At 51.8% G+C, this 13888-nt stretch overlaps 4 protein-coding genes; 3 read left to right on the top strand and 1 right to left on the bottom strand.

The window, feature by feature from the left end:
• The first annotated feature begins 6725 nt into the window (after nt 1-6725).
• Nucleotides 6726-6989, top strand: CHC_T00006112001 (hypothetical protein). The gene has a single exon (XM_005718114.1). The coding sequence runs from the start codon at nt 6726-6728 to the stop codon at nt 6987-6989; it is 264 nt and encodes an 87-aa protein (XP_005718171.1).
• Nucleotides 6990-7008: 19 nt separating this feature from the next.
• Nucleotides 7009-8287, top strand: CHC_T00006111001 (hypothetical protein). XM_005718113.1 is given in 2 exon segments: nt 7009-8082; nt 8083-8287. The coding sequence occupies 1 exon segment, from the start codon at nt 7009-7011 to the stop codon at nt 8080-8082; it is 1074 nt and encodes a 357-aa protein (XP_005718170.1). The 3' UTR covers nt 8083-8287.
• A 137-nt stretch (nt 8288-8424) lies between these two features.
• On the bottom strand, nt 8425-9234 carry CHC_T00006110001 (hypothetical protein). The gene has a single exon (XM_005718112.1). The coding sequence runs from the start codon at nt 9232-9234 to the stop codon at nt 8425-8427; it is 810 nt and encodes a 269-aa protein (XP_005718169.1).
• Nucleotides 9235-9535: 301 nt separating this feature from the next.
• On the top strand, nt 9536-10034 carry CHC_T00006109001 (hypothetical protein). XM_005718111.1 is given in 2 exon segments: nt 9536-9850; nt 9851-10034. 1 exon segment carries the CDS (start codon nt 9536-9538, stop codon nt 9848-9850), a length of 315 nt encoding a protein of 104 aa, XP_005718168.1. The 3' UTR covers nt 9851-10034.
• Nucleotides 10035-13888: the final 3854 nt, after the last annotated feature.

Raw genomic sequence — 13888 nt, 5'->3', positions numbered from 1 at the left:
CCTCGCGGTCCGGCAAGAAGTGTCTCGCACCGCTCTACCCGGGATAGAGAATGATCGTATCACGGTGAACTTTATCATCCGTGGCCTCTCTGCTCGCCCAAGATTTCACCCACATATCACGCTCCTCCTGACATCTCGTTCGGTCACCATTCGCGAAGCCCGACAGCTCATCGAGCTTTTCAACACCAATCCCCATCACGCCGCAGCCGAGACAAGACCGAGTCCCTCTACCTGATGCACGTACCACCAATCCCCCTCACACAACACTATCGAGTGTATGCAGCTCCAACGACACCAGGCCTCGCAGTAAAAGCCCTATCACAGAGCGGCAACTCCAGCCTATCACAGAGATGCGCCCTCTACCGCCGCACCACCCATGCCCTTCGGCGTACGCGGCCGCGCGCGTGGACGTGATCGGCCTTTCGCTGGTCTTCGTTACCAGCAGGCTAAATTCGCCCCTCAAGCCAACGCAGCTCACCCACCAAATTACGAGAATACCTACGATTTTCCTCCTCCCCACACTGCTTATCAGTTCTACGAAGAGGAAGATGCCGATCCCTCCGAGGACGCATCAGGACCTGACGTAAACAACAACGAATTTGCCCACTATTTCCTTGATTCCTCCTGTACTCCCTCCTACATCACCCATATCCCTCCCAGTGCCCGATCGACCAACGTCGCCATCACCCTCCCCAATCGCGCAAATTGCACCGGATCGCACACTGCAGCATTACAGCTCCGCACACCAGATGGCGTCACTCTCCGCCTCCCGACTGCCATAAGTGCACCTTGTTTTTCGAAGAACCTCCTATCTGTCAGTCAACTAACTTGGCACAATAATTGCGCTATTGTCTTCACGAGTACAGGCGGCTACTTTACTCCGAACCCATCTACCATGCCCCCCGAAGCGTTCGCCCCGTTCCAGCTCAGAAACGGGATCCACCGACTTCCTCTCCAAAACACCACAACCCCACCGCCCACGTGTCATAACACCCAATAGAAAAACCAGCCCATCAGCGCCTACTTCAAGGCCGCCAAACCCAGCACTGCCGCTCGGACGCGCGCCACCCCCTCTGACCCTACCCCGACTTCACCGACACGCACGGCTACAAAGAAATCCACGGTTCCGCAGATACGGACCCCTACGCCGGCACTTCCAGACACGCTGACCACGAGCACTGCTTCCCACAACCGTCTATCCCGACCGTCCTTCCGTGGACGCCATACAGACCACAAGACCCACCTTATCCCTTATCCCCACCATCTCCCCCCTGTTCCCACGAAGCTCCGCCCAGCGGCCGACATGCTCTACACATGGCACTTGCGCCTGAACCACACATCACCCTCAATAATTCGCGCTATGGCATCGCTGCATATCAAACTGGGACTTCCCACCAGACTTTCTCATGCACACGTACCTGTCCATTGCCACGGCTGCGCGACTGGACATATGCAGCGCGCCTCCCATCCCTCCGGCACTAGCCGTCCCCCTCCGGGCCACACCGTCGAGACCGACGTTGCAAGACCATATCCCCCGACGCCGGAAGACTTCAAATATTTTCTGACGTTCATAGAGCTACATACAAGACATATTATCGTCGTCCTTCTCCGCAAACGGTCTGAGGCCGAACATCGCATAAGGTCAGTACACACACGCATAGGCAGACACTTTGGACGCCCCATTTCCCGACTCAGGTGCGACAACGCCAACAAGTTTTTGTCAAAACTCCTCCTCCGCACCCTTCCCGCCATGTGTATCACACTTGATCCTACTACACCGCATACCCCAGAGGAAAACGCGTTTGCCGAACGCCTGAACCGCACTCTCATGGCCCGAGTACGCGCGACAATTACTGTCGCCAAAATGCCCTTCATCAGCGCTTGAGCGCACTGCCTCCTCGACACCACATCCTAATACAATGCCTGTCTGCATACAGGCATTGCTGCAATCCCACGTGCACTATGAACGGCACACCGCAGCCAATACTCCCCCTTTCTTCCCCGCTCACTCTTCCTTGGTAACTACAGAATGTTCGGCGAGTTTGGATATATTCCCGACATACGCCGCACCAAAGGAAAAACGAACCCTCGCGCGTTGATGGTACGCTAATTATCCTGCAAAGACGATAGCCACTATCGTGTTCTGAACCCAAGCAACGGGCAGCTCCTCACTACGCGGATCCCAATCTTCCGCCCCTACAATCCCAATTTCGATCCATCCCTCTACTTTGCACACGCAATACCTTCTTCAACCGGAACTGTACCGCGCGTGAACGCCCATCACGCTATCCCCTTTGAAGCTCATAGTGCAACCATATCCCCTCTCAGCTCATACAATCACATCCCCGAGCAGCCCCGCACACTGGCGGAAGCCCGCCAAGATCGAGACGCAGGACACTGGGAAGCCGCGTACAACGCAGAGTGCGCAATGCACGATAGCTTTGGTACATTCGAATATGTCCCCCAGGCATCCGTGCCCCCTGGCACAAAAATTGCCGGCCCTGTGCTTGCCCTTCGCTACAAACTCGACAGAAATGGCCGTGTCCAGGACTACAAAGCCCGCTGTGCCTATCCCGGCCACCGCCTTGTTCCAGGTATACACTACGATCCGCAAAACATCGCGTCACATACTGCAGACCGAGACTCTATGCGTCTGCCTCTGTCTCTTTGTGTCACCGCTCGAGTGCGCGTGCGACACTTGGACATTACCAGCGCATTTCTATACGAAGACTACAAAGGACTGACACCCCTCTTCATGGTCCCTCTAGCCAATTTTGACAGCACGCCGCGCCACGCTGGTATGGTCGCCAAAGTCCGCAACAATCTCTGGGGAACTCCCCACGCGCCTCGTGTCTACACGGACGGACTCAAGGATCATCTCAATGCCGCCGGATATAAGTCTCTCCTTTCAGACCCACACCTCTATCTACAAAGAAATGGTACCCAATTCATTTACGTCGTTGTGACCGTAGACGACTTCGCAGTTAGTACGAACAGCGATGATCTCTACCCCCACCTCGTAACCACGCTCCAAAAAAATATCGACTCAAAGACCTTGGGTTCGCTACACATCTCATCGGCTGGTCACTCACCGCAGGGCCTGACCACTCCCTACACATTTCTGAACCTGGCCTAGCACAGACATACGTCGACTTACTGCATATGCAAAATGCAAAACCCTCGACCCTGCCATTTCTTTCCGGTGCAAAACTACACGCCCCTCTTCCCAATGAACCAATTCTAGACCACACGAAATACCCTGTCAGTCAAGCTGTCGGCATCCTCCGATACCTTGTCGATTCCTCTCGTCCAGACCTCGCTTTCGTAACCAACGCCCTCGCCCGACACGTCAATTGCGCAACCAACCGACACTGGCTGACACTCAAACAAATCGCACGGTATCTTATTCACTCTAAGAATTATGGCCTCTTCTACAAACCAGGGCCACTCCAACTATCCGCTTGGTCCGATGCTGACTTCGCCGGGTGCCTCGACACCCGGCAGTCCACATATGGGCATGTCATTTCTTTCGCATGGAACCCCATCTCGTGGGCATCCCGCCGCATCAAGACAGTCGTTGACTCTACATTCGCTGCTGAATTTATTGCGGCAAGTATGACAGCCCAACACGCCAAATGGCTCCAGTCACTTGCTGCTGAACTCCTCAATCGCCGCCTGCCCCCCATCATTGTGCATATCGACAATCAAGGGGCCATTGCCGGTGCACGGTCTGCTGCACCCACACGCAGAACTAAGTACATTGATATCCGTTATCATATACTGCAACAATTGACACGGAACAAAACCATTATACCTACCTACATTCCGACTGCCGACATGCCCGCGAATGCACTTACCAAACCGCTGGCCCGACCTCGCTTCACCACCATCTTAACACCATAGGCATCATGTCCCCTCCCCCACCCACGGCTGTAGTGGTATCATAAATACCATGGGAGAGGCGACATGAGCCCTGTAGTAGTGATATCATAAGTGCCCATTTATTGACTATAAATACGGTCATCTGAGAGCCGCTGGGGGACGGCGACTCCCCCGACGGCCTCACGGTCCACTACAGTAGAGAGATTACGCAAGCAAAATTCTGCTTGGAAATTGTGAGGAATCCATGACACGAGTTACACGTGGGGCGGTGAGCAGAATTCTGGCTGAGAGACGTGAGAAATAAAGCAGAAAAATGACCCATTAGTCACCACTTCAATCGCGCCAAATGGAACATTTCAGGACAGATGTCCAGGAGATGAAACCATACGGCGGACGTTTTCCCGCGATCTTCAGACATGGAACGGCGCTCTCATCCCACTCTCCCTCTCTCTCACTCTCCCTCTCTCCCTCTCTACCTTCCCTCCATCCACTATAACTATTCCCTTTCAACGATCCTGCCCACACTCACTGAAACCAATATGGCCAGCGTTTTGACTCTCTCTGACGAAGAACTCGCCGCCGCCGCTTGCAGAGGAAAGCGCCATTCCCGCTTTACAAGCGAAGAAGATCTTGTAATCGTCCCAGAAGTTGCAGCATCACGTGCACATCTCGCCGCGTTCGGGGAGTCCCGCAAGAGATTCGAGATCGCTTCTGACACAATGAACGGCAATGAGGCAGTAACGCAGACAATCACTTGGAAAAACGTCCGGGACCGCTATCAACGTCTACAGAATTCCTTCGATCGCGACGATAACAAGAACCAAAAAATGTCGGGGATAGGGGGGAAGTTGGAGAGCTAGAAGAACTACTGATGAGCATGCGCGATGCTCGGGATGATCTTTTAGAGCAACGAAACGCTGTAAAAACGCTCGAAAGGAGCGTGATGCAGAAAAAGAACGGATTGGAAATGATCTCATGAATTCGGCCATGCAGCGTGCTGGAAACAGGGACAGTACTGAAGATGAAGACTCTATTTCTCCGCGGCCCCTTAAGAAGTCCAAAACCTCCAAATCGAGTATTGCAATGGGCGAGATGGCACAGTTCGGAGCCCATCTACGCGATGCCGATCTCGCTCGAGTGGACTTGGAGCGCGATCGGCTGGCATTTGAGCGAGAGAGGATGGCCTGCGATCGTGAGGAGCGCACTCGGGATCGTGAAGAACGTCGCATTGAGCGTTCGGAAGCGCAACAGCTCGAGCTGGACAAGTTCAAGCTCATGATGGCGGCTTTTACAAGCAAGTAATGATAGTCATGTTTTATTGCTTTGAAGTCGGTGTTACTAAATAAAAGTTGCGTCTTTGTTGTGTTAGCACAAATTTTTCTGCTCGGGCAGGGTGCGCGCGAGCAGGAGTCTGTCGTTTCATAGGATAGCGGTTTATTCTTTATGGTGGATGTACTGCTCTACAGAATGAGGAGAACAGCGAAAGAATTGGGAAATCTGCATTGGACTTGCACAGTTTCTAATGTTGTAAAGTAGCATTGCACACAGGTAGAGCAGGCCCACTGGTGACTGTCCAATCCTTAATTTTTTTTGAAGTCCATGGCTGTAAAGTAAAGTTTCACTTCTTTGAACGCCCACTCGACAGTAATCCGAACGCTTGACATGGCCTTATTGAAGGCTCTTTGAGATGCTGAGAGATTGCTTCCTTGATAAGGAACCTCCAAAAACCACCTCTTGGCGTACCCGCTATCTCCGTAGATACAGAAATTTTGATGTTCTGAGCTCAAACAATCTGGTAGCTCTTGCTCTAAATTGCTTCTTGTGTATAAAGTCCAATCATGTCGACGGCCCTCTACAGGACTGCAGACATGCATAATCAATCCATCTGGAGCTGTGACGGCTTGAAATTTGATTGCGTGCTTCCTTTTGTGTCCATTGTACATCACTAGTTGCTTGCTAAATCCCTCCGGTCTGGCAACACCAATCACTGTACCGTCAATAAAACCGACGCAATTCCTTAGTGCATTGGACTTTTCGAATATGCATTTGGAATACAAAGTACGTCGGCGTTCCATAAATGATTGCGGAAATGGCCCCGTGAGTAAATGCATCCGCTCCTCTGCAAAGCATTCTATTGTTTCCCAAAATATTTCACAAAGCTGGGAAGAATGCTTTCCAAACTCTACTTCCAGCTCTTTCCATCGAAGCAGCGTTGCAAGGCGCCGCAGCATAATGCATGTCGACAAAATTGGATTTGTCCTATAGCGATTGCAGGTCGTTTTCGTTTTGTGCGTTGGCCATCCAATAAAAGGAACAAGATTCAGGATATCAGACCTTCCAAATCTGAACAGAAAGAGACACGACGCCTGACTATAGGAGTTGACGTTGAACATAAAGTCTGCAGAGCTGATGCCGTTACTCCTAGAAAGGTGTTTGGACAATTCTTCTCTTGCATCTTGGTATTTGAGTGCCGTATATGATATCGTTAGAAGATTGGTGAAAGCTGATGTATGTCCTGACATGCGCTTTACGCTCATGGATACCAAGGCAACTTGCCATGTTTTCATAGTCTCCTTAGTCTTTGCTTTGGTAAAATCCCTTTGCCTACCAGATCCCATAGTGTGAGTGTCCAAAGGAGAACGAGATTCTCTAGGCTATGGGAACTCGTACTCACAATGAACGACGCCGAGGGGATTGCGTAATTTACGTTTTTCTAATTTTCTGCAATAGAATTCTGTCCGCAAATCACGCATACAGTAGACTGGGCTATCCTTGCTGTCGGAAGTTTAGAGAGAATTCCGTTTTTGCGAAATTCCACGAGTATCAACGATTCACATTCACTCATGCGTCAGAGTTTATTGTTAAAAATATCCATCCTTTCGTGGCTCGCCATCCCTCATGGCGCCATGCTTCGCTCATCCATCCCCTCGTTGCCTCTTCCCCACGCGACCGTTACCCACAGGGTACAACTTGTACCCTCACAGGCGGCGAGTACTAACGTAGTTCAACAACACAAATCGCGTTCGCTTCTGGTTAGGGACGAGGACAGAGGCGGCCCTCTGCTCTCAGGCAGTGTCTCCACCCCTTGGACCTTTCTTGGACTGTGAACAACTGTGCCTCCGAGATATGGCGCCGCTCGGAAACGTGACCTCCGGCAAACAGAAACGTGCCCCGAAGACGTTTATTACTTTCCTCAGCGGCGCCACTTCAGGTTGCATCTCCACACTGGCTTTACAGCCTTTGGATGTCGTCAAGACTCGAATGCAAATGTCCGCTGCTTACAACCGCTCGGTCCATTTGCAACCGGCCTTGTCCCTGCAACCGAACTCCAGCATTTTCGAAACATTTCGCGGTATTGTCCATCAGGATCGCGTCTCTGGTCTATGGAGAGGCGTTGCCCCATCCATTCTTCGAAACACCATGGGTGTCGGCCTTTATTTTATGACACTCAATGCGATCACCGCTCGCCTCTCATCCCCTGATGGCTCTCTTTCACATGTCGCTACCCTAGCCTCAGGTGCGGGCTCGAGATCCCTGGCTGTCGTCTTGCTTTGCCCTCTTTCAGTCATCAAGACCAGGATGGAAACTGTCGAGTACTCTCGTATGTACAACGGCATCGCACATGCCATGCGAACAATCGTTGCGCAAGAAGGTATTGGTGGGCTCTTTAGCGGACTCGTTCCTGCAGTTCTCAGAGACGCCCCATTTTCCGCCATGTACATGCTCATCTACCTGCGCGCGAAGCAGACTTTAGGACAAGCCGTAGGATTGAAGGAAAATCGGTCTTCGATCATGCGAAGCGTTGCACCCCAGGCATCAACTAACTCACTTCACCTGCAAAAGACAGAGATACCAGCAAAGGTAACCTCCACGAAGGGCCTCACGATGGCCGTTAACTTTGCAAGTGGCGCGATGGGTGGCGGCTTGGCCACTTTGCTGACGCAACCGCAAGATGTTATCAAAACTCGAATGCAGCTGAGCATGCGCCATAGTGACGGAACGCCAAGCAGATACAGCAACGTATGGGAAGCATCACGGAGGCTCTTCAACGAGGAAGGCCTCTACGCTTTTTTCCGCGGTTCTTCGCCGCGTTTTTTGAAAAGAATCCTTGGATCGGCCATTACCTGGATGGTGTTTGAGGAGGCAAACACTTTGTACAGCAATATTCTCAAGAAGACTAACGAACCCACTGCTAGTTGATGACAGTGATCCCGGGACCGAGATTCCGTCACTAGTGCTTCCTCAAGATAGGATGCACATTTTGATGCAGCGGATGGGTTCGATGTGAAGGCACCACCAAGCTGTCGCGGATAATGTAATTTACAGGTTTGAAGACAGCTTGCTGTACAATGCGTATCCTGTTTGGAATAATTGTATTCTTAAAAGACCTAGAGCGAGAACTGGATGACTGCGGTACTTGTTCCACATCTGTCATTGAGCATGTTGTCGAAAAGCATAAGAAATTTTCCGAGCGGAAAAAAGCACGGCAGAGCGCCACCTCGACATGACAAAACGCATTACTAAGATATTCAGAACAGTACCTCACTGTCGAACTGTTACCAAAACTGGCTGCGGTACGCGGTCCATTACCTGCAGATCTGTCTCCCCCATCTCGTACCCCTCACCGTCAGATGCTTCGTTGTAGGTAAGCGGAAGTTCAGAAACAGGGACCTGATTCACTCTTGTCGTTTCGTCCGGATCATAACGCAGCCACATGTATGCGCCGATCCCCGCCTGACAAATGCTGAAACCGATGGTATTCAGAAGTGTCAAATCGTCTTTGAAAAACGTGATGCCGCCAGCTATCGTTAGAAGCTCTTTAAAAACTCCCGCTACACTCAGTGCGAGGGAGGAAGTGGCATTGACAAGCCAGTATTCGCTCATAAGGAGAATGAATACCAAGGTGCCGACGAACAGCATACTCCCGAAAATTATCCAAAACTCATTGGCTGTGATGGTAGTCATCTTAGTGGCCACTTGACTACCTTCGAACAAAAGTGCAACCGGTAGGACGCAGAGAGCCGTAGTAGGTGATGTGTACAGCGTGGCAGTGAGGGGCGCCATGCGCTGAGAAGATTCGCCATCGCGAGTTCCTTTCAACAGGCCGTGCGTCATGGCCCACCGCAAGCCCCCTAAAGCAGTTGCGAGCAACTGCAAAATGAAACCGGTGAGCACGAACGTGTGCTGCCCGAAGGCAGCAAGTGCGATCCCGAGGGCGATCACAAAGAGGGAGAGGCAAAGATGAACGGAAAAGGTCTCAATCCCGAGCAGCAAGCCCCACATCATCGTAAATACTGGAGCCCCTCCCTTCAAAATGGTCCCAAACGAGACCGTGAGAATCTTCAGAGCCATGTTGGAGCAACCAATCTCCAGCGCAGTCGCCACCCCAATGGGGAGGACATAGTTTCTGAATTCCCTGCGCGTGAGAGGTTTCGGTCTCCATCCTGGCCGGGCCGAAAACAACGCGGCCCATACGGTAGTGAGGGTGTTTGAAAAGGCCGTCACAGTCAAGGGGAACTCAAAAAAATTCACAAAAAGCCATTTAGTGGTGAGGATAATGGAGGACGAAATGCAAAACCAGAACACCAGAGTCAGCGCAGTGCGCAAGTGGACGAGGATACGGCTGCGGTAGGTGACGGGGGTATTCGCAGGCATGTTGAAAGATTGTGGACGAAGAGACGGGGGCGGGCGGGGGGGAGAGGCTTTCGTGGAAGTGACTGCAGCGGGATACACAAACGAACCCGCCCGTGGCGGTATTATGCAGTTGTCAAACGTTTGGAGAGGGCATAGGCTCCGGGGAATGAGGCAAATAAGGCAAATACAGTGTGAACGAGAAGAGAAGAGAACTGAGGGAGTGGGTAGGGAAGTGATGTCACCAGAGGGGAAGCTGGACACTTCGCAAATTCGGATTACAAGTGCGTCAGCAACGACCCAGTATCGCAGTAGGGGCATCAATTTCAGCTCATAGACCATTGCTCACTGCCGCGGCCTTCTTCTCTGCTGTGGTGATACAGAGGCACATCGGACACACGTGTGCATGACAGTGGCCACTTTGGCCTCGCAAGAAAGCAAAACTGAAATATGCTCAATTGCAGCCAATAGAAGGACTCGTACCAGCAAAACGTATTTAACATTTGTTGGCCGAACCCCAACCCAAGGTGCCCATTCTCATGATGCCCATGCCCAACGTCCCCATTCCCAACGTCCCCATTCCCAGAGCATTGCTATGCAATTACAGTATGTGTGGATCAAATTGCCCTTTTCCGCAGAAGTCAAACGGACGACAGCCAGCAACGCACCCCGCCGCGCCACGCATTCCTTTACCTCGCCCTTTTATGCATTCTGCTACGCACCAGATATCTCCGCCATAGACCCAAGCAAGAACCCCCACACTATTCCTTTTCTTGATCCCCATTGTAAGGACAGTACCCATTTCAAAGCTGCAGTTACTAGCATCATGAGTGCAATGGCTTTCTGCGGCCCAGCCCTCCTCTCGCCAACAGGGCGACGACGCACCGTACGAGTATGCGTCACCATGCGGAAGGGCAAGCGCGAGCCCAGCCGAAAGCCAATTCTCGAGAGAGAGCGAGGAACGCATTGAGGACCTGGCTTCCAAGTACGGAATCCGCGCCCCGCGCCCCGGCGACGACCTCGACCGCAAATTTAACACGACTTCCTCGTCTGACCCTGATAATCAGCCCCCGCCATCCGCTTACCAGCGACTCGCAGGAGCCTTTGGCGTTGAGGCACTAAATGCCGCCGAACGAATACTAGTTGTTGCATTGGGAACCATGCTCCTCGCCTTTTTAGCGTCGGGGCTTGCGATCTCCAGCGAGGCCTTTTTCAAGGCCTCCGGAAAGGAGATTCCTGACAATGTGGAGGCCATACTGCTGAGTCTCGAAAAAGCCTTTACCCCTACAGTACTTATTTCCCTTGCGCTATCGTCCGTATTTGGTTTATACAAACAGTCGCAGCTGTCTTCAGGAGCTTCTTCGTACTCTGCGCTCGGCAAAGATGAGGAAACAACTTGAGCAAGGATCTCAATTATCTTAACCGTGTTCAGTACAAATGTTAGCATTTTTTATCGCCACACCCAGCCTTCAGGTATTATTCGAGTGACTTGCTGTCGTCTTCCGTTGTGACTTGCCAGCTGTGACGGCCCGCAAAAAAAAAAAAAAAATGGAGCGGATGCAGTCAATGTCAATGCGCCGTTCCATTTCCAGACTGTGCCAGAATTTTGGTCAAGTCGTCGCCGTCTCTGGCGGCTGTTGCATCTCCAGCAGTAGGTCATACATTGTTTCTGGACTTGCCATGTACATCGCGAGGATGCTGACATATCGTCGGTGATATGTGCAGTAGATAGGGTAAACGGAATGAAGTATAAGAGCAACCCCACCGCGTCGATTCTATTGCCGGATAGAAATGAAACGTGTACGCTGACTATTCGCCGGTTGCACGAATAGATTTTTGTGGCGAATCGTCAATCTATTCGTGTGGATTCTATTCGCGTCAACCCCAACGCATATTTGCAACTCTATCGCTGAATGCTCGTGCGGACAGCGGCGAGACGTCACACATCGTCTGCGAAAAGGCGATCGTTCATCGAGACGCCCACCCCTCGCCGTGAATCCCGCACGGCTGCATGTCTGTCTTCCGCAGCCTGTGCCCTCTGTCCCTGTTCGCCGCGCGCCCTCCCTCCGGTACTGTCCAACTACGCGCTCCCACACGGCATCATCGCCAATGAACCCGATAGAAGTCCTCAGAACCGTCCTTCAGTACACAGACGACAGCCATGGGGATGATGAAATCATTGTTGCGAGCATGCACGGGTCACACGTCGCCGAAGTGCATGCTGCAGCGACGACGCAGCGCGGAGGTTCTCGGTTGGGACGGCATGATCGAGTTCGCGCGCTTCGCTATTCGTAGTATACTGTGACAGGTGGTTGTTGATGATGTGCCTCTCCCACGCTACTAGAGGACATGAAAGGCTGATTTATGAGTACCATAGCCGCGAGCCATGGTGTTGGCGCACTATTGCATGCCTGAATGAAGCGCGCGACACGCCTGCCGAGGAGTTTCGGCTCGCCTTCTCGCAAGTAGGAGGCACATTTGGCTGGAATTTGGTAGACACGCTTGGCACGTGTCATTCTATCGGGGAATCTATTCAACGGATAGAACGTTTTTGGAATCTATCGGCGCTCGGATAGACTCCGAAATGGTTCTATTCGATTTCGGAAAGCGATCGAATTGCGCGGTGGGGTTGAAAATCGTGAGCAGAAATTCTATTGATCAAATAGATGTGCGCGGTGGGGTTGCTCTAAAGCATCTGCTCTCAATCCATGTTCCTCTCTCCGCGTAGCTGCGTGGTGCAAATGTCGTTCACAACTGCACTGTAGAGTGCAGTACCTGGATTCTCATGCGTTTGAAACCTCGCTAATAATTCTGATTCTACTTGGTTGTCCGTAAAATAACGCGCTGTTTTGTCATTTGCCCACAAAATGGCTGGACGTAAAGCGAACCCGAGAGTGAAACATTCCGCCACGGGTTTTGCCGACTGACTTCCAGCAGGGTGACTGCCCACAACAAACGCAAGTCTGATAAAACGTTGTGCCGCTCGACAGATCACGTGCACCTGCGCGAATATTCGCTGAAACGAATATTGTAGCTCGCCGCAACGATAGAATGGTTCTCAGTCGAGAGAGAGATTTGTTTCGTCTTCTTGACAGGCTGAGAGGGGCCGTTTGGAGAGGACTGCTTTTTAGAAGCTTCTACTTGTCTATCTTTCGCGGTTACTTCGGCGGCATCTGTGGCAGATCCTGTCACGCTTTGATCCGTTGATGGACTCTGCGCAGATGAGGCGATAGGGGCGCCCATGACGCATATACGACCCGTGCAGTCTGAGACTCGTTTGTGCTGATGAAAAGAACGGAAAATCCACTTTGTTTTCCTTCAAGACGGGTCGATCCGGCACTGCTGTGATCAGGCGGATGTGAAACTCGTGGAAAACTCACATGCTCTCGTTTTCGGTATGATGTGAGTTTTGCCAAACGCGTTGCCTGAAAAATTTTCGGCACTGTATTTCCCGAATCACACTGTAATTCATCAGAGCAGCGCGGGGGAGCGGACGGCGTGATGCCACTGTGAATAGTGTTGAAGAAACAAGATTACGCTTTATTAGCACTTTTCAATTAACGAAAAATGATGTTGCTTTTAAGACCCCCAAATAGGACCATTTCTTGCATCAAATTAGTAGTGAAAACAAGCAAGCAGCGTCGTGTAGAGCGTGAAGATTATTAACTTAGGAGGCCGTGCTTCGGTCTCAGAGGTCATAGATGTCAACAACTCACATCAATCCGAACATGGGTTCGGAAGAGGATGACCTCTCAACGGCTGTTGCTATGGTCGCGCAGTTTGAGGCACAAGTGCAGCATACCTCCCACCTTGCCGCACAGTCCGCTTCCGGTGCTCGAGATTTTTTGCATCACAGTACCTCCTCAAGTGACGACGAGCCTGGGCCTGGCCGGGACCACAGCGTTGAACGCACAAAAACGCAATATATGCGAAGAGATCATTCGCGTTTGTACAACTTCGTTCGCGAGGAAGACGCCGATTTCTCTCTCTTTACAAAATTGACCCATTTGTCTCGCAAAGAGATTGACATTTTACACACCCTTGTTCATGCAGAGTTACAAAAGTCTTTTAACGTTCGTGGAAATAATGACCACGGGGTCCGTGCACAGGTCTGGCAGGTCCCGGTACGCCTACATGAGCGCCGCCAGAGGTTGCGCGGCGTCCAGCAGCAATTTAGAGCGCCACTAACGCGGGCCTCCTTCAGGGGCGCCGTCGCGAGAGCCACGGCGTCCGACACGACCGCTCATTCGGGCCGTAGCAACAATGCCTGCTTGATGGTCGCCGGCGAAATGTTGGGGGCGGACGAGAGGTGGGCGGAGTAGCGGTGCTTGGACAGGTTCAGTTTGTGGTCGAGAAACTCGGACGTGCGGCGTAG

This window comes from Chondrus crispus, genomic scaffold, assembly GCF_000350225.1.
Source record: "Chondrus crispus Stackhouse genomic scaffold, scaffold_36, whole genome shotgun sequence".
Taxonomy (NCBI): Eukaryota; Rhodophyta; class Florideophyceae; order Gigartinales; family Gigartinaceae; genus Chondrus; species Chondrus crispus.
This window is presented reverse-complemented; position numbering and strand designations above follow the sequence as displayed.